The 21,493-nt window shown below is 31.6% G+C and overlaps 1 protein-coding gene across 1 annotated transcript in view; it reads right to left on the bottom strand.

The window, feature by feature from the left end:
* Positions 1-1,707, bottom strand: part of LOC111620251 (piggyBac transposable element-derived protein 4-like) — a 33,170-nt gene extending 31,463 nt beyond the window's left edge. Inside the window, exon 1 of the mRNA XM_023362147.1 lies at positions 3-1,707. Within this exon, the coding sequence (XP_023217915.1) occupies positions 3-1,455 (1,453 nt within the window). The 5' untranslated portion in view covers positions 1,456-1,707. The remainder of the gene's footprint in view (positions 1-2) is intronic.
* Between the last annotated feature and the right edge of the window lie 19,786 nt (positions 1,708-21,493).

Genomic DNA, 21,493 nt, shown 5'->3' with positions numbered 1-21,493 from the left:
GCTTTGAGCGCATTTCTTTATGAGATTAGACACTAAATTTAACATGAAGTTCAAACGTCTTGTTTTAGCACCGTATTTTGTATAAATTATGTACGAATTAAACACCGTAATTTCTACGAGATGAAGAAACATCTTTATGTAAAATTTTTTCATGCGCTTCTTTTTTATAGCGTAATTACTAATGCATTGATCTGCCAAATCGACACCTCCCATTCCTTTGTTATAATCCAACACTGCTGCAGGTTTCATCGTAGTTTTCCGTCCTCTACCTTTATGACTTCTCATGCTACCGTCGTGTATGGTAGAAAGCATACACACGTCTTTTTTATCGTGCCATTTCAGTGCCATGAGTCGTCCACGATACCACGAGCAAACTTCCCCGGGTTTTAGGACTTTGTCTTTCATATCTGGTGGCAAATCTCTCCTGTTCATTCGAACAGTACCCACTACATCAGTTTTGTAACGTGCTAACGTGTCGTATAACTTGGGCGAAGAATAATAGTTATCCAGAAATAACCTATGACCTTTGTCTAGTCGACTTTCCATCAGAGTTAACACCACCCTCGATGTTTTATTAAATCCTTTAAGGTCGAGATCCTTTACTTTATCGCACAAAAGTGTAGATTCTCCTGTATAGATCATCATATCGTAGACGTATCCTGTGGACGATTCGCAGAGAAGGTAAGACTTTACTCCCATACGTGCCCTCTTCCTTGGTATGTAGGTTCTCCATGAGAGACCACGACCCTTCCACATAAGCAGGCTCTCGTCTATACTTATATCCCTTTCTGGCGTGTAGATCTCCTGCCATTTCTCTTTTAGATGATTCAAAAGCGGTACGATTTGAAAGAAATGGTAATCGTTTTCTTTCCTACTTTCTTCTGAATCAATAGTAAAATGAATCAATGATAGAAGAAGTAGAAATCTATCTCTTTTCATGACCTGTCTAAAGAATGGGGTAGCCAGCATTTCATTCTTAGTAAAATACAATTGCATGGTTGGTTTCTTTACTACACCTTGTAGGATGAGTAAAGCAATGAATAACTTCACTTCATTACAATCGGTTTCTTTCCAATATCGAATTCTGCTCGCTGTTTTCAGCGATCCTTCCGACCTCTTCTTCTTAATTGTTTCGGATGCGTAAATATTTGTGTGTGACACAATAGATTCTATTAATTCTTGGGTAAAGAAGTACTCAAATATCGATTCGGGGTTACGATCCAAGAAAGGAATGTTTACATTAACCTTTCCTAAATTGCTGTCTGTGGGAAAGGGTTTTCTCGCTTCTCCTGACAGACTCCACGACTCACCTTCACCACTTTCACATTCACTTAATTCGTATTCGTCTGTTTCACTGTCACTAATATCACACTCGTCGTCATCTGAAATGACACTAAACTGATCTGATTCACATTCGTATTCGATCCTTTGTTTCTTTGCTTTTTTCGACGCCATGTTGCCGCTCGAAACTTTTCAACGCACTGTACTGGCTTGAACACAAAGCAACTACAGAGGAGATCCCTGGTATACTACCACACAAGGTTATCGTAACGGGCCAGTTCACTTCGGTGTAGAGGAGAAGTTGGGTGCGATGAAGGGGATGATTTGTGTTGTAACTACTCTTATATAATTTCTATTTTACCGTCGTAAATAATATGAAACTATCAATATATTTATAATACAACATTATATGACATTAAAATACAGTCGATCCCCCCTATAACACTGTTGATAATTCTGTTTTATATGAATTCCATGTTGTACGAGTCGCTTAGATTTTACAAATACGTGAGCCGTTCACAGCCCGGCACACGTATTTGTAAAATCTAAGTAACTCGTACAACATGGAATTCATATAAAACGGAATTATCAACAGTGTTATAGGGGGTCGACTTGTATAGCACAGTTATCGATTCTAACATTAGAACCACAGAAATAATACGAGTATCTGCACACATCTTTACGAAAATACTTCTATTTTTAAGAATATTTCTTGTGGTTTTTACTAAAAGATAATAATTAGGTCATTATTGCATAGAGGCAAACCGTTACTACCACATAACACGTGTAAAATAAACAATACATTGCATTGTAAGTGTATATTAAAAGAAAAAAAAAAGCCCTCACTTTAAATCAAAATAATATATTTTTATTAAAGAAATATTATTTTATATTCGTTCAAAATAGTACAAAATAACAGTACATTTACAGTCGACCCCCCTATAACACTGTTGATTTTTCCGTTTTATATGAATTCCTTGTTGTACGAGTCACTTAGATTTTACAAATACGTAAGCCGTTCACAGCCTGGCACACGTATTTGTAAAATCTAAATGACTCATACAACATGAATTCATATAAAACGGAAAAATCAACAGTGTTATAGGGGGGTCGACTGATTAAATTTTTAAAAATAACATTGTGGCATTTTTGATGACATTTTTACTAATTTTTCTCAAGGAATTTTGTTTAAATAACCACCGAAAACTCGATCAGACTTTTTCCATTAAAACCAATGGCATTATAATAATTATATCCTTTCTCTATTATTTTGATCAATAGTAGTTTGATCAAATTTTCAATGATATTTTGATCAAACTTTACCAATGACATTTAATCACGATTTTTCAATGATATTTTGATCGAGGTCTTTCATTGTAATTTTGATCAAAGTCTTCAAATAAAATTTTAATTACATTATTTCATTGATCTTTTGATCAGTTTGATCGAGCTCTATCAAAGGCATTGATCAAATTTTTCTAATTATATTTTTATCAATTTTTTTTTGCCATTCATTCCAATCGAGTCTTTTTGAAGAAATTTTGAATCTAATTCTTCTAATATCATTTTATATGAAATTCTTTACGGTACGTTAACGATCCTCCCAATAATTTTCAAAAAAAAAAAAAAGATTAACTCTTTTTTTCACTTCATCTTCTTAAAAGATTTCAACCATTATCGTGAAACATTTTGAGGAAGAGGAGGGAGGAAAAATAAAATCTCGCGATATACAAAAAAGAAAATACAAAAATTGTAAAAATTTAAATCGGGCGAGAAGAAATAGGAAAAATATTTAAATATTAAAATTTGCATTTTCGAAAATTATCGATTAATTGCTTTTCGTAATATTCAACAGATGGCGCCATACGCAGAAAATCTCCCCCGACGAAATTTTAAATTCGGAATTTACGTTAACTCGTTTCGTGTGTAACGTAAGTTGCAATGGGTTTTTTTTCCCTCCCCTTCCCTCTTCCCTCGAAGGCGTTACAATTAATTTAATTAAAATCTGGTTTCTTTTTTTTCCTCTCTCCCTTATATTCGATAGATGATTTACATATTTCATTATCGGTGTCATTCATTAATTTTATTCTTTTTTAATTATTATTTTATCAGGAAAAAGTGTGCGCTGACACTCAGTCAATGGACTAGTGACTGGCACGAGTCGTTTACAAAATAATAACTTTACTATAATGAACTCGGTGCCATATAATTTATTAAGTCAACATTCACTGATTTATCTTCAAAAACTTTAGTTTTTAATTGTCCTATCTTTAAATTCGGGTTGAATTTTGAGATTGAGGAGGACTATCACGTGTTCTAGACATCACATTTAATAATAAAATTGTATTTTGCAACTAAATTGAACATAATCTTGAATTAAAATGCATTTCCTGTGTTCTAAAAATCCTCACCGTGTTTTTATGTATCAAACATTAATAATAAATGTTTAAACTATTATTTAAAATTATAAATAATCCGAAAATTTTCATAAAATCGATTTGATTTTTCACCAGAACCATCCTTTTTCTAAGCGATAGACATTAATCTGTTAGTAGGGAGGAGATTGGAAGAAAACTCTTAATTCGATAAGAATAATGATATTTGAATTTCATCCGGAATTTCAACCTTTACATGATATATGTTCGAGTGGCATGCTTTTAGAATCTCAATAGGAACGTCACATTCTTAGAATATGTTACGAGAACTTCTCAATCATAAGTTGTCACTTCTGCACCGTCTATTTACATTTTACGCTATTGAAGTAGCGGCTAGTGTATAGAGAGGACTCTCGTCTCTCTTTCCTCCCCTCTACCGTAGCAGTGGAGGGTGACTGGACCCCGAAATCCTCCAAATTTACCACCTGACTGAACCCTTTCAACCAACCGCGTCTCTCTGTAATCTGCTAAAGCTGAGGTCTGCATCACCCATTCTTGGCTTGGCGGGAATATTGTTGTTCTTATTATCAAGAAAAACTCAATCGACAGTTTGCTGACTGAAATGTCTGCGACAGTCATGCATCAATTATCTTTAAACAATATTAGTAAAAGATTTGTCTTCAATGTCTCTTACCGAACTTCACGATTATCATTTACTTGCCATGCAAAACAACTCAAGAATCTAACCTTTATAAGTAGGGTTATTCGTAAAATTTTCAATGCTTTTTTAAGGTTTAAATATTAAATTAAAGAATAAATTGTAAACATGTGGATAACTCACGTTGCAATATTAAAAAAAAAAATGGTCATCGGATACGAAGGTGATATCGAGTTTACCATTTGGAGGAGAGTAAATAGATTTAAATAAAATGTCACGTATATAAAAAATGGAATATATTTTTATTAATAATGATGGAAATATCTCTTACGAATGTGTTTTTGATAATCCACTTCAAGAAATTTGAAGTTTTATCGATTTTAGAGGAAGTAGAGATTGTTAAAGAGGTTAGCGAACCATCGAGTTCCATTCGCTTCGATGTAAACATCTCTGATTAACATGAAAGCCGTATAAATCTATAACTTCATCTTATTTGACATCTATAAACGATCGATTAACTATAAAATTTAATTTATAAAATTTGTGTATAAAGATTTACAACGCGAAAAATATAAATTTCTGTTCTTCGGTCCGTAGAATGTAAAATTTCTTAAACAGATGAATGGATATATTTTAAGTTTTGAAATAATTCGAAAAACTTTCTTAATCTTTATAAAGTTTCTTACGGATGTAGCAGGGTTTGTTCCTTATAGTCTCATTAAATATCACTTACACTAATCTACCTCCCTTTTTCTAAACGAGAAGTGTTTGCTCATCGCTTTGTGTACGCAGCCACTTTCTATTGATGTTGTACGACTAAACCCGGCAAACATTTGCAGAAGCGGGCAAGCCATCGACCGTTCGGGAGGGTCATTCGTGACGTCATCGACAGACCGGACGTTCTCTCCTGTCATTTCCTGCGATGAAGTGGACAATTGATGGCGACACGCTGCAGGCCACAATGGACTCTGTATGGACTACCAGTTGGCGAGGTGGGAGGCCAGATGGTCGAGAGTTATAATAAGCCATTCCCCCTTCTCCCGGTCCTGTTTAACACACTTTGCCCCTCCTAATCTTTTAAAATGATATTAATAATTTTCGCAGAAAATTATCCTAAATAAAATAAACGCTATGGATTAGTTGGAGGAGTTATTAGGCTTTTATTAAGGACAAAAATTTTTCTTTCTTTCAGAAGAATACAAGATTTTCTAGTTTATTATTTTATTTTTTAGTAAATTAATTAGGAATTTAATGATAATTTGTCAAAATGTTTAATTGTATTAATATTAGATATAACCAGATTACTCCAAATTCCAAAAAACAAAATCGGCAACAACAAAAATAAGTTTACATCATTTTTTGGGCTTATTGCTTCAAAATTTCGAGAATATCTTACAATTAATTTCATAATAGCAAAGAAACGAACTTAATAACACTTATCAAATTGAAATTCAGATGATTTATAATGCCTTAATTAAGAAACAACCAATACCGACTATCCCATCTCTATGTAATACACATTTCTATTTGGTCCCCATCAGTTTGAGGTTCCAAGTACTTATTTTACTTATAAGATAATCCACCACCGAATCAATAATATGAGACCTTTATATTCATGCTAAAATCGTGTTTGACCTTGATGTTTTTTGTGTTTCACATTGCTTATCGACCGTTATAACATGTCAACTGTTTAATGACCGTTATAGCTTATAAACCGTTATGTTTTGATGAATAAATTTCCATTTATTTAACCGTTTCTATATACACAACTGACGAACTTACTTGTTAGTGTTACGAACGTAAATCCAGCATGGAGAACATAGTTTAGATCTTTCAAGCTTTTGAAATTACTATTTAGCAAAGAGGAATGGCCTGTTAGGTGATACAGTTTAAGGCCAGAAATGTAAAATAGGCCTTGTATAAAATTACACAATTTTACACAATCTAACGGCACCAAAAATTGAAATTTTTTAACCGTTTATTCCATAGGAGGAATCAAACACGTGTGCCTTCTCCTTCCACCTTAAAATATATATATTTTTTTAAATCCAACCCATTAAACTAATAATTTTCAATTTGCAGAAATTAAAGAAAGAAGAAAAATAAAAGCATTTTAAAAGTAAGAGGAATTTATTCTTTCTTTACTTCTTCTTCTTCTTGAAATAAAATTTCAATTAAGTAGTCAGCGAGTCAATTATATCAATTTCCCAAGGAGTAAAATTGGAATTTTGATAATAAGTTCTTTCGGATTGAGTAAAAGATTTAAATAATTGAGAGTGGAACGTAAATTTCCAAGTAGAAGATTCAAAGTAATCTTAGCAAGTGGCAACGTTAAACCTTTTAAACTAAAACCAAAAATTATAAATTTGTGTAATTATAGAAACTCCAAGAACTTCCTGCAGATATAAATTACTTTTCCGAGAATGCCATTACAAGTGCAGTGTCGGAGGTTGACAACATCCGGAGATATTTCCGTCTGTTCTAACTTATATAGTCGACATTCCGTCCTCGATTTTACATTAAAACCTCGAAAAGGTGTTTGCCCTCTCCATCCAACTCTTCTATTTCAATTTGAGGTTAGACGTTGAGTTCGGATAGAACAATTTCCGCTCGCCAGACGATCCGACCAAACAAGAAGAGAAAATAAATTAATCGCCGGAAGCAGATTAATTCTCACTTTCCCCGGAGCGACAAGAAATAGCAGATCGCACGCTATAACAGGGCACCTCTGGGATAAAGGGAGGAACGGAATTCCTCCACTGATTCCCTCCACCCCCTGCTCTCTGCTCGCGCACGAACGAACTCCGTGTTCCGCTCTACAGGATGCAGTTCGCTTATGTCCCACCTTATTCTGATGCGCTGTCGTTTAGAAGGCAGCTGCCTTTGACAGATGCGATGGACTTTGGCGTGACGGACCATCGACTATTTCCTACTCTTCGTCTACTATATAACTAGCGTTTAACCCTCGCTCTTTCCTATAACATGCTCCCTTCCATAGCAAATTTTTCATCACTTCTAAGTCCTTTTTTCTTAATTTTCCATAAAGATTTCTTTACTCTACACACTGTAAATTGATGTCACGTTTCGACAATTAACGTTTAACTCGTGCTAATTTCTACGATACGAGCCCTCTTCCAGAAAAGTTTTGTTTTGGGGGGTAATCTTCTCTCTTATGTGGCTTTTTTCTTACTTTTCATGCAAAAATTTTAATTTTTTTTTAATACTCCGAGTATCTCTCTTCTTAACAAATCCAGTTATACAACTAAATATCAATAATTAATGAAAGTTTTATCAGTCTTTCTTAGATCGGAGCAAATTCTTCATTATTTAGGACCTATTTTTTCTTAATTTTTGGCACAAAATTTCAATTTTCTTCATTTTAAGCGCCTCGTTTCTTTGCAATAATACTTTTTAAACATTGCAAATTTTCATTTTTTTTCCCTTTGCTTAAATCCTGAATATTTTTTTTTCACCTTCGTATTATACAAGAAGTCAATTTGTTCTTTTAAAATTCAATTTTACGTAGATAATAAGTGTAAAAATCTTTATAATAATTAAATAGAAGTAGAACATACACTTGTATCGAAGAAAAATGTACTTAAAACTACGAAAGGAGATGTGAGGGATGTGTAATGAATGAGTCGGATTAGTTTGTGTTAAGTAGTTTGAAGGTTAACTCGATTATATTGATATTGCTGGAAATATTTTACATAAATTAATGAAATTTTATGCTCCTTGCATTTTCAACTACTGATTTTGTTTAAGGGTTATTCAAAGATCTTTCGTGAATCAAAATTAATGAAAGAACTATTGAAAGACGAAGCAATTCGCTCGAAAATTTTTCTATTTTATAAAATAAGAGCCATTTACGATGAATTATAAAGTCTCATATCTTAATATAATTTTTTTATTTTAATATTTTGAATATATTTTTTAACTTTAAACAATTATTTAAAAAATAATCACTCAATAATCTGTAAATNTGCATCCATCACGTCTTAAGTATAAGACATAATACAAAAAAAACTAAAAGAAACCCGATAAAATTTAGTAGAAAATAGTTTACCTAAGAACTTAAAACTAATAATTAGGACACTACAATTTAAATTTTTCTAGATTATAATTTTCTGGAGCTAACATCGGGAATAGGAAATTGACCCCGTAATTTACGATAGTCATTAAAAAAAGTTATATATTTAAAAAAAGGGAGCAGGTATCGTATAAGAAATTGAGTGAGAGTGTGGAAAGGGAGAGAGAGAGAGAGAGTGCAGACGATGATATCGCCTTTCTCCCCAGTGTCCGTCTGCCATCGATCATGTCCGAAGTCGCGTGTAAACATAGCGACTTGTAATTTCCAAACGAAAATCATCGCTGCGACCTTCATTGATAAATTGCTGGAGTGGCCCACGTCCTGTCCATTAGGGTTATCAACGCTTTGCTCTGATCCATTTTGCTCCCTCCTATAGCCAGTAAGTGTCATTGACTGGATCCGTACCTCGTATCAACGTAATTAATAGGGATAACAATGTCATGTATTAATATATAAATAACGATTTGATGAATTGTTACATAATTTTTATTATGATTTTAAAAAGTCGAATGTCGTGTTAAAATACTTAAATTTTACTTGTTAATTATTGTGAAATTTTTGTTTCAAGTCGAAAATTTAATATTAAAATCTTCTGTGAAAGTTTTTAAATAGCGAACCTTCTTCCATTGTTAATGAATATTTAAATAATTAAATGTTATTATTTAAATATTATATATAGATATACTGTATATATATATATATTTTTTTTTTATTATAAGAGTTTGAAATTCTGTAAATAGAACTCTTCGCATTCGATATTTGGATTTAATATTTGGGAAAGACGATCAAAATCCCTCGAGTTTTCTTTTGTAAACTCTTGTTTCCGATGGTAAGAAATGGTTGCATAGGCCTTTGGTAAATCTTTTGTGCCTATTGTCCTCTGCAATAATTGATAAAAATCAAATAATACTAACTTTACTTCGTGATAAAAACTTTTTTCTTTTTTTTTTTTGTCTAATTTGAATTGCAGATAATCTAAATTTAATATATTCGGATGGATATTTTTCAAAATAAATCTAAAAATAATATTTTTTTTGTTTTGCTATACGAATTGACTCGGTTATTCAATAGGTTCCTATTAACATCTGCCTGAATTTTTTGCTATTTAGGTAGCCATTACTGTCGATAAGTATATAAATTTTTTACAATAAAAGATTTTTAATATTAAAAAAAAAACATTAAATATCCCATCAATAAAACAATAAAATTTACGGTACAAATTANTCTCTTACCGAACTTCACGATTATCATTTACTTGCCATGCAAAACAACTCAAGAATCTAACCTTTATAAGTAGGGTTATTCGTAAAATTTTCAATGCTTTTTTAAGGTTTAAATATTAAATTAAAGAATAAATTGTAAACATGTGGATAACTCACGTTGCAATATTAAAAAAAAAAATGGTCATCGGATACGAAGGTGATATCGAGTTTACCATTTGGAGGAGAGTAAATAGATTTAAATAAAATGTCACGTATATAAAAAATGGAATATATTTTTATTAATAATGATGGAAATATCTCTTACGAATGTGTTTTTGATAATCCACTTCAAGAAATTTGAAGTTTTATCGATTTTAGAGGAAGTAGAGATTGTTAAAGAGGTTAGCGAACCATCGAGTTCCATTCGCTTCGATGTAAACATCTCTGATTAACATGAAAGCCGTATAAATCTATAACTTCATCTTATTTGACATCTATAAACGATCGATTAACTATAAAATTTAATTTATAAAATTTGTGTATAAAGATTTACAACGCGAAAAATATAAATTTCTGTTCTTCGGTCCGTAGAATGTAAAATTTCTTAAACAGATGAATGGATATATTTTAAGTTTTGAAATAATTCGAAAAACTTTCTTAATCTTTATAAAGTTTCTTACGGATGTAGCAGGGTTTGTTCCTTATAGTCTCATTAAATATCACTTACACTAATCTACCTCCCTTTTTCTAAACGAGAAGTGTTTGCTCATCGCTTTGTGTACGCAGCCACTTTCTATTGATGTTGTACGACTAAACCCGGCAAACATTTGCAGAAGCGGGCAAGCCATCGACCGTTCGGGAGGGTCATTCGTGACGTCATCGACAGACCGGACGTTCTCTCCTGTCATTTCCTGCGATGAAGTGGACAATTGATGGCGACACGCTGCAGGCCACAATGGACTCTGTATGGACTACCAGTTGGCGAGGTGGGAGGCCAGATGGTCGAGAGTTATAATAAGCCATTCCCCCTTCTCCCGGTCCTGTTTAACACACTTTGCCCCTCCTAATCTTTTAAAATGATATTAATAATTTTCGCAGAAAATTATCCTAAATAAAATAAACGCTATGGATTAGTTGGAGGAGTTATTAGGCTTTTATTAAGGACAAAAATTTTTCTTTCTTTCAGAAGAATACAAGATTTTCTAGTTTATTATTTTATTTTTTAGTAAATTAATTAGGAATTTAATGATAATTTGTCAAAATGTTTAATTGTATTAATATTAGATATAACCAGATTACTCCAAATTCCAAAAAACAAAATCGGCAACAACAAAAATAAGTTTACATCATTTTTTGGGCTTATTGCTTCAAAATTTCGAGAATATCTTACAATTAATTTCATAATAGCAAAGAAACGAACTTAATAACACTTATCAAATTGAAATTCAGATGATTTATAATGCCTTAATTAAGAAACAACCAATACCGACTATCCCATCTCTATGTAATACACATTTCTATTTGGTCCCCATCAGTTTGAGGTTCCAAGTACTTATTTTACTTATAAGATAATCCACCACCGAATCAATAATATGAGACCTTTATATTCATGCTAAAATCGTGTTTGACCTTGATGTTTTTTGTGTTTCACATTGCTTATCGACCGTTATAACATGTCAACTGTTTAATGACCGTTATAGCTTATAAACCGTTATGTTTTGATGAATAAATTTCCATTTATTTAACCGTTTCTATATACACAACTGACGAACTTACTTGTTAGTGTTACGAACGTAAATCCAGCATGGAGAACATAGTTTAGATCTTTCAAGCTTTTGAAATTACTATTTAGCAAAGAGGAATGGCCTGTTAGGTGATACAGTTTAAGGCCAGAAATGTAAAATAGGCCTTGTATAAAATTACACAATTTTACACAATCTAACGGCACCAAAAATTGAAATTTTTTAACCGTTTATTCCATAGGAGGAATCAAACACGTGTGCCTTCTCCTTCCACCTTAAAATATATATATTTTTTTAAATCCAACCCATTAAACTAATAATTTTCAATTTGCAGAAATTAAAGAAAGAAGAAAAATAAAAGCATTTTAAAAGTAAGAGGAATTTATTCTTTCTTTACTTCTTCTTCTTCTTGAAATAAAATTTCAATTAAGTAGTCAGCGAGTCAATTATATCAATTTCCCAAGGAGTAAAATTGGAATTTTGATAATAAGTTCTTTCGGATTGAGTAAAAGATTTAAATAATTGAGAGTGGAACGTAAATTTCCAAGTAGAAGATTCAAAGTAATCTTAGCAAGTGGCAACGTTAAACCTTTTAAACTAAAACCAAAAATTATAAATTTGTGTAATTATAGAAACTCCAAGAACTTCCTGCAGATATAAATTACTTTTCCGAGAATGCCATTACAAGTGCAGTGTCGGAGGTTGACAACATCCGGAGATATTTCCGTCTGTTCTAACTTATATAGTCGACATTCCGTCCTCGATTTTACATTAAAACCTCGAAAAGGTGTTTGCCCTCTCCATCCAACTCTTCTATTTCAATTTGAGGTTAGACGTTGAGTTCGGATAGAACAATTTCCGCTCGCCAGACGATCCGACCAAACAAGAAGAGAAAATAAATTAATCGCCGGAAGCAGATTAATTCTCACTTTCCCCGGAGCGACAAGAAATAGCAGATCGCACGCTATAACAGGGCACCTCTGGGATAAAGGGAGGAACGGAATTCCTCCACTGATTCCCTCCACCCCCTGCTCTCTGCTCGCGCACGAACGAACTCCGTGTTCCGCTCTACAGGATGCAGTTCGCTTATGTCCCACCTTATTCTGATGCGCTGTCGTTTAGAAGGCAGCTGCCTTTGACAGATGCGATGGACTTTGGCGTGACGGACCATCGACTATTTCCTACTCTTCGTCTACTATATAACTAGCGTTTAACCCTCGCTCTTTCCTATAACATGCTCCCTTCCATAGCAAATTTTTCATCACTTCTAAGTCCTTTTTTCTTAATTTTCCATAAAGATTTCTTTACTCTACACACTGTAAATTGATGTCACGTTTCGACAATTAACGTTTAACTCGTGCTAATTTCTACGATACGAGCCCTCTTCCAGAAAAGTTTTGTTTTGGGGGGTAATCTTCTCTCTTATGTGGCTTTTTTCTTACTTTTCATGCAAAAATTTTAATTTTTTTTTAATACTCCGAGTATCTCTCTTCTTAACAAATCCAGTTATACAACTAAATATCAATAATTAATGAAAGTTTTATCAGTCTTTCTTAGATCGGAGCAAATTCTTCATTATTTAGGACCTATTTTTTCTTAATTTTTGGCACAAAATTTCAATTTTCTTCATTTTAAGCGCCTCGTTTCTTTGCAATAATACTTTTTAAACATTGCAAATTTTCATTTTTTTTCCCTTTGCTTAAATCCTGAATATTTTTTTTTCACCTTCGTATTATACAAGAAGTCAATTTGTTCTTTTAAAATTCAATTTTACGTAGATAATAAGTGTAAAAATCTTTATAATAATTAAATAGAAGTAGAACATACACTTGTATCGAAGAAAAATGTACTTAAAACTACGAAAGGAGATGTGAGGGATGTGTAATGAATGAGTCGGATTAGTTTGTGTTAAGTAGTTTGAAGGTTAACTCGATTATATTGATATTGCTGGAAATATTTTACATAAATTAATGAAATTTTATGCTCCTTGCATTTTCAACTACTGATTTTGTTTAAGGGTTATTCAAAGATCTTTCGTGAATCAAAATTAATGAAAGAACTATTGAAAGACGAAGCAATTCGCTCGAAAATTTTTCTATTTTATAAAATAAGAGCCATTTACGATGAATTATAAAGTCTCATATCTTAATATAATTTTTTTATTTTAATATTTTGAATATATTTTTTAACTTTAAACAATTATTTAAAAAATAATCACTCAATAATCTGTAAATTTTTTATGTTTTAAATCTAAATTTGTTATGCCAAATTGATTAATTTTATAAATCATCTTCATGGTTCTTCAGTTTTGATGGACACTTTCAAAGAACTTGATAATTAATCCATTGAAAAAGTATAAAAAAGACAGAATAAAGTCTGTCAAATTTCTTTTTTTTTAGAGTTTTTTCCCTTCTTTTTAAGATAAATATCGAAATATTTCTACAACAATATTTCAAATGCCAAACCGATAGAGGACAAACTTTCATCTTTTCTCCCTCGTGGCTGCGGTCGAGCATTCTTTACTCGATCTTCACACACACACAAAAAAGAACAAACGCATAACAAACACATACAACGGCTGAAACTCCCCTTTTTTCGAGTTCTGTATTGAGAAAAGGGTCTGGGAATCCCACCCATGTTATTTTCCTGGCTCGACAATAGACTAGAAACAGATCCTCGTTCTACGGTTTCCACTGGTAGTTTGAGTCGCGTGGACAAAAGTTGGATTTGTGAAGTAACCGTGGAACACACGGATCGTCCGGTTGCGGGACAACGAGACCCTTGGTGCGTGTAATGCGGTATGGCCACCATCAATGGAACCAACCCGCCGGGTTTAACTGCCATCCCGAGTTAGTTCTTGGCATAGGATCGCCTCCCACGAAGATTGGATTGGACGTTTGGTTCCCATTCCACAATTGCGGGGTGCGGAAGGGGAAGCCTCAGAGGATTAGTCCCGTTAAGCTTATCTAGGCCTCTCCCCTTGTCTACCCTGAAGTGGATAAGGCGTAAACACATCACCACACACACACTTCTTGCGGTTACCTGGTTACAAACAATCGCCTTCTTCTGCTTTCAACTAAATCTCTGGCATGCATGATACTTTAAACGTGTTTTCGAGTCGTGCCGAAAGGAATTATATATAAACCAACCAGAAAATATTAGAAAACTTTTACTCTTTTATATCCCGAGGCATGACTTTGGTCATTTGGGGGTGAGAAATTACTAAAATCACGTGTTACAACAATGAATCTTTGCCATTATCTTAGTGTTTTTGCCACAAGAAAAATGGACGAAATTTTTTCTTTTCGGTGAATAAATCGAAATTTTAGACAGTTTTTGAAGCTTAAAGTGTTAAAAAAATTTAATTTTATCTTAATAAAATAATATTAAGGATATTTTTATGTTTATGAATTGGAAGGATGAGTAGAAGACTTCACATAGAGGAGGAAAAAAAAAGAAAAAATGCTTTTAACAGCTTAAATTCAGTTTTAAAATTTGTTTGGAAAGACTTAGAACATTTAATTATATATATTTTTTTAAGTAAAATATTTTAAATTTATTCAATTTTTAATGTTTATACCATAACTTATGCCTGTTCCATTAAAAGGCTGTGTAAGCTGTATCATTATCTCTATGTAAGCTGTATCTGTAAAATTTTATGTAAGAGTTATGAATTATTACGGAATTTAAAATTCATAGCTTAAAATTTCTGAAAAATTATGCTTCTGATAATGGGTTCGGATCCCTTTTCACGTATCGATAGTTAAAATTATAGTCTCCTGATGCTATGAATTTGAAGAGAATTTGTACTTAGTGCTTTGAAATTTAATTAATTTATCAAATTTAAATTCTTTACAAAGTGATTGTGTAGTTATATGATATACTTTTTACACTATAGAATAAAATCGTGTTGAATTCATTAATACAGAAACCAGTGATGTTGAGTTGAACTTATCAGTGTAGAAAGGGTACACATTAAAGTTGGATTTTATGGCTCTACATATTGTTTTCTATGAAGATTTCATCTAGTATACAACGATATTCGATTTACACCAACTGATACGCAAAAAGTATTAGATTTTATGGTATCTTTTCTCTAATTTAGTGATGCTGAATCCGAATTCATCTCTAGTGATTTACGGATGAACTTAAATCCAGCATTACGTTATTTTGTGATTATTTCATCAAGAATATCGCAAAAAAACTAATGAATTTAGAATTAATTGGATAAATATCTAACTATTAAAAAAAACATACAGATATAAATTCAAACAAAGACCAATCATCTCGAAGAAACTGGAAATTTTTTCGCATTTCTTGATTACAAATCGGAAAATCATCAGAATTAAACGTGCGAAAAATGTTTTAGTTGATAACCTAAATCATTAAAAAAATAAATAGTTTTTTTTTTAAATTGATATTATTGGACTTCAATTTATTTATCTTTTCTCAATAAAGAAATATCTTAATTTTAAATATTTTTCTAGATTCTACCGTACTTTAATAACGATCTAGTATCGAATTCGCTCGGATTACGACATTTATACTTAAAATTTTTTTGTAAAAAAAAAATAATAATTTAGAAATGATCTAAAAACAAATTAATAATCAATTTTCCCATTTGTATCGCTGCATTTTTATGCAATATCAACGTTATAATTTACCTGAAGGTATGCTTTACCTTCCTGTTCCTTTGTCATGCCAAAAAAACCTTTTATTGACGTTTTTATGTTCGTTCTTCGGCAACATTTTTTGTTTTATTTTCTTAAAAAAAACTTTATTAATTAATTAAATTAATAAATTATAAATTGGTTTAAGTTTTGTTATCCTTTCTTTCGATATCAGCTCTTTTTAGAGTAATCAAAACTTATAATTAATTTAAATAATTTAATACTGTTCAAGATTAGAAATGTTACACGGAATTTTTCTGCTTAAGTTTGCGATTTTTTAATTTAAAATCTGAGTTTTTTAAGAGAATTTTCAAATGAATTAATTGGTTTCGATCATCTTCATAAGCAGTAATCATCATCATCATCATCATCATCATCATCATCATCATGTTGTGCTTCCTATTCTTCTTATGGAAGTTTAAAGGTGTAAGTGAGAAGGAAGGAAAGTTTGGAATGTAAATTTTTAAAATTCATTCAAAATTTTATTATTTTGTGTACATTTCGATAATTCTGCAAAGTGTCCAAAATTATTACGGGGGCGTAAAGAGTCGAAAACGAAGAGAGAGAAGGAACGAGAGAGAAAAACTAATCTGGCATCTACTCAAATATCCCACCCAGATTTCCACAGAGATTCGTAGAAAATTGGAACCATCCTAAAAAGATGTAGATAAGTTGAGTCCCATCCCTCCTCCATCAACTGCGGCTCCTTTACTTTTTTCGTTTCGATACAAGCTACCGGCTTCAAGGAATCTTCTTACGCCCTTGGGACTTCCCATCGTTCATGTCTTACGTCATCATTCACGCGCTTCTGGGCTCCTCGTTTCGCCGAACTGGAATTACTCGGATGCGATAAGCTCCCCCATTACCTCCTCCCCTTTTTTCCGCTTCCAGCCTGCAGAAACAGGGCGAAAATCCCATCAGAAAATGCCTTGCTGAACACTGTAACGTCCCTCCGTCCTTATCGTAGTCGAACTCGGCTACGCATGCGTGCACGCTTTATCGCTCCCCCCCTTCGTCGTCCCCCTCGTCCGAAACTCGCCCTCGTATCTGACGTGCTTCATCTCGCTGCGTGAACACGCGTTTTCTATCTTCAAGGACACCGTCCGGATCGATCAGATTCGGTCACGCATGTTCGATTCCGAGCTCGATCCTTAAGAGGGGCCATCACGTGACGCGCCAGAACCCTGTGATCACCCTTCTAGAGAATACGAACCGACGAGCCAGCCAGGGAGAGTCGTCATAACCACGTGATCACCCCTCTCTCTCTCTCCCCCCCGGTTTTGGGGGGAGCAAACGTGTTTTGCCAGAAACACGCGAGACCCCTCAAAAAATTTATTAATAACTTTCTTCTTCTTAACTTATATTAAATTCTCAAATATGCGTTTATTCGAATTTCTTAGGATAATCTGATATTGCTGTCTTTCGTGCCATCAGGAAAATAAATGGAATCCGATGCTCCTACGCTTATATATAGAGAGATGCTAGAGGATCGATAGACGTTAAAAAGTTGAAGTAGGTTATAGTCCTTAAATGATTCTGAAGCTATTTCTACTCTCCTCTCACTAACATTCTTCCATATACAGAAATCCTCCGTCTGTAAGCAATCCTCATAATAAAATACTATCATCTGCAAACTTCCGGATGATGGATGTTCGTCATTATTTTTCTAATTAGCAAAAGAACATGGAAAAAAGACACTTGTAATGATGTTTTCTACCATGAAAAAATTACATAGGTGCAAAATATTACATCGATAAGGAGAATTAAACGTGCAAAGTTTAAGGTAGAATGATGCATAAGTTAGCCAGAGCGCTATTTGCATCATTGTGATGATGAAGATACTTGAATCACCTGAAATCACCTATTTTAAAGCAATAATTCGGTTATAAAACTGTTCAAAGTTTAAATTTTTTTTATTTTAAGTCTGTATATGGCCGAAAAGGTACAAAATACCGGGTCGAAAGAACAAATTAAAGGGTCTGTAGATGAGAAATTCAAGTTAGAATGATAGGTGAAGACTTCTCATCATTATCTTGAAGACACTTCACCATAAAATCGAGTTTTGAATAAATATTTTAATTAAAAAACTATATATTTTTGAATTCTAATAACGTTAAATAATCATTTTTTATGCTAATTTGTAGCTTAATGTGATGATTTAAAGCCTATCCCAATATTTACTGTATAACTTCTGCTTTAAAAAAAATCTAACTTTTAAGCTTAAGACTTTAAAGTAAAGATGTTTTTGTCACTTAAAAATTAAATATTTTATGTGTCTGTTTACTAAACATATAGAATTGCATGCATTTATTTTGGGTACATTCAGTTAGAAGTCATTTAATAAAATATATTAGATTCAAAATAAATGAAATAATCAAAATTTGAGTTAATTTTTTTAAAAATACAACTTTTATTATCATAAAAAAATATGGAAAATTGTCTTTAAAAAAATTGTTTCGAATTTTCCAAAATAAAATAAAAAACATTAAATTATAAACAATTTTTATACAAGTTTTCTTTTTTTAGGATTTTAAATAAAATAATAATTGTTTGTAAAACATTTATAATTTTTAAATAATTAAATATTAATTTATTAATTTTAATTAATTGTAATCATCTTGAACAATTCCTAAGATCCAAACCGGAATTGTTCAAGATGATGATGATGATGATGATGATAATGCGATGATGATCACATACCGATTTGACTTTTACGATCATCATAATCAGCTAATTATAATTTTACAAACCTTACGGAATCAGCTAATTATAATTTTACAAACATCATAATCAGCTAATTATAATTTTACAAACCTTACAAAATTATGGATGATAATCATCATCATCATCCATAATTTTATTTTACATCTTGGATTGATGATGATTGTAAATCCAACATCAGCACAATTGCGAATGGTTATGACGAGTTTAGGTGTTAACGAAGATTTAAATTGGTCAGGATGATGATGATGATGATGATGATGTTTCGATTAAGGTTTACGTTTTAGGATAATGACGATGATGATTTTTATAATTATCATCCATATTTGGATTAAAAATTCGAAATTAATTTTGAAATATAATTTATAAAAAGAAGAAGGTTAAGAATGTAAGAGTTCAGAGGGGTTTTTTTTCCTCCCCTCTTCTTGTTGTTTTTTTGAACGCTTGAAGGAAGAAGGAACGAAAATAAAATTAAAAGAAAAGGCAATTCTTTCTTGTTTCAAGTAAAGTATACAGAATTTTGATTAAAAACTCATAATTCATCGTTCCGTTTAAAAGATTAATGATGTTGTTTAAAGGAATCAACTTTATCACCGTGGCACGGTCATATGAATAAAATATGTGCCAAGACTTTCTTCTTTTATAACAAATTTGCAAATTTGACATCTTTGAATTTTTCCTCGTCTTTCAAACGAATTTAATGCCCAAGTGAACACACTCTAATGTCCTTAACACTATACACACACACACACACACACACACACACACNTTTAATTTTAAAAACATAATTAAAAATTAGGTAAATTATAATTAGACATTTAAATGATATATATAAATGTCTATAAATTAAAAATGGTCTAGCAAATATCTTAAAACAGATTTAGAAAGTTTATTTATTTAGCAATATATAATTTAAATGAAACTATTATATATTTAAATAGCCCAAAGGCAATTTATACACTGTACCACAGTACACATTGCTATATAAACTTATTCAATTATATACAATGACATGGAAGTTCGTAACGATAAAAATCGTTGAAAAATAAATTATTGTTTGTAATTAAATTATTATAAATATATTTATATATACATTAAACTTTAAAAAGAATTTTATGAAAATTTATACATTGATAAATTATATTATGACTTTGAAGCAGAAGAAAGTTATAATAATGTTAGATAGAAAATGGGATTTCTAAATATTTAAATTGTTTGATCATTCTGTTTCGTTAATTTTCTTATTTATTAGCTTTTGATATATTTATTTAGTAAATATTATCGAAATTTTCCTGTAGTTTACTTTAAATTCAACGTTTAAAAGGATTTTAAATTGTGTTTTTTTGTTGGTTAATGAAGCTTTGTGTATGATATAATATGTTTAATATTTTTGTATTATTTAGCAGTTTTAAAAGGTTTAGTGGAAAGGATATCACGTAGATGTGTCAAGAAAGAATAAGATATAATGGAGAAGAATAGCGCGAGTAGATGTACTGTAACTACCAGGAACAGGGATAGATTTAGGGGGGTGAGCAGGGCACAGTTTTATCCCCCTTCTAGGGATTTTTCTCGAGTAAAGTAGGGTATTTTAAGTAGTAAAAAATTTCGTAAGGTATATTGTTTCCTTTTTTTTCCCCTCCTCTAATGATTTCTAGATTCCCTATTGACTAGGAAGGAATATCGTGGAGATATATCAGGAAAGAATATCACAAAGAGATAAACCAGAAAGGAATATCATAAAGGAGATATAACAGGAAAGGATATCACAAAGATAGAACAGGAAAGAATTACACAAAAGAAATATATTAGGAAGGAATATTACAAAAGAGATAGGCCTATATCAAGAAAGAATGTCACATCAGGAAGGCGTATTTTATAGACTCGTACACATTTTTATCAATATTGTAATGTTTATCTTTATGTATATTCCTGTCTATTCAGTTTTTTTCTTTTTTCTGTAAAATTTTATTATTAATTTGTATTTTAAAAAATTATTTAATCTTTATAATTTTAAGAACGTTGAAATTTTTAATGTGTTATTCTGCGTCAAAAATATCACATTAAAATTCAGTCACGGATGTTAATGGTTGGCAACTTTCAATAGAGATTTAGTAGGTTTATGCGAGGAATGAGGATAGGGTACAGTTTCACGTCAGTTTGACGTCATTTCTTATGGTCATTCATTGTAAATATAGAAGAGTGACGTCAAAGTGACGTAGAAATGTACACTTTCCTGATTGAAAGAAGAGAGTTGTATAAAAAAAAATGAAGATTGTGGTTGCCTTCGTGTGTATTTTTTCTATTTTATAACATAAGAAAATATATAGGATTATATTTAAAATTGTATCAAAATACAATATAATTAATCAAATTTATTCAAAAATTTAAGTTAACTTTTATACGTATTGTATTATTATAGAATATATTTAATAATTTAATAGAGTTATATATTAACTTTATATAAAAAAATCTATTTTCGCATCTAAATTTAACTCTTCTTAATCTTTTCTTATTAATCAATCATATAGAAAGTATTATTGAGGAGCGATCTATAGGTTAGGAAGTTATATCAATTAGGCCCTATATTTTTTAAAAAATCAATTGTAAACATCCCTCATGATATTACTCAGTTAATAAACTTATTATCAATAAGGTCAAATGACGTTCACGAAGAAAGAATGAATAAACAAGTCACCCCCTCTATCTCCCCACCCCCTCGACCTATAACCACCAAAATTTAATAGCATCAACGTC

This window comes from Centruroides sculpturatus, unplaced genomic scaffold, assembly GCF_000671375.1.
Source record: "Centruroides sculpturatus isolate CEXI.00-Female unplaced genomic scaffold, Cexi_2.0 scaffold4, whole genome shotgun sequence".
Lineage (NCBI taxonomy): Eukaryota > Metazoa > Arthropoda > Arachnida > Scorpiones > Buthidae > Centruroides > Centruroides sculpturatus.
The sequence above is the reverse complement of the archived record's forward strand: the minus strand, read 5'-3'. Positions and strand labels throughout refer to the sequence as shown.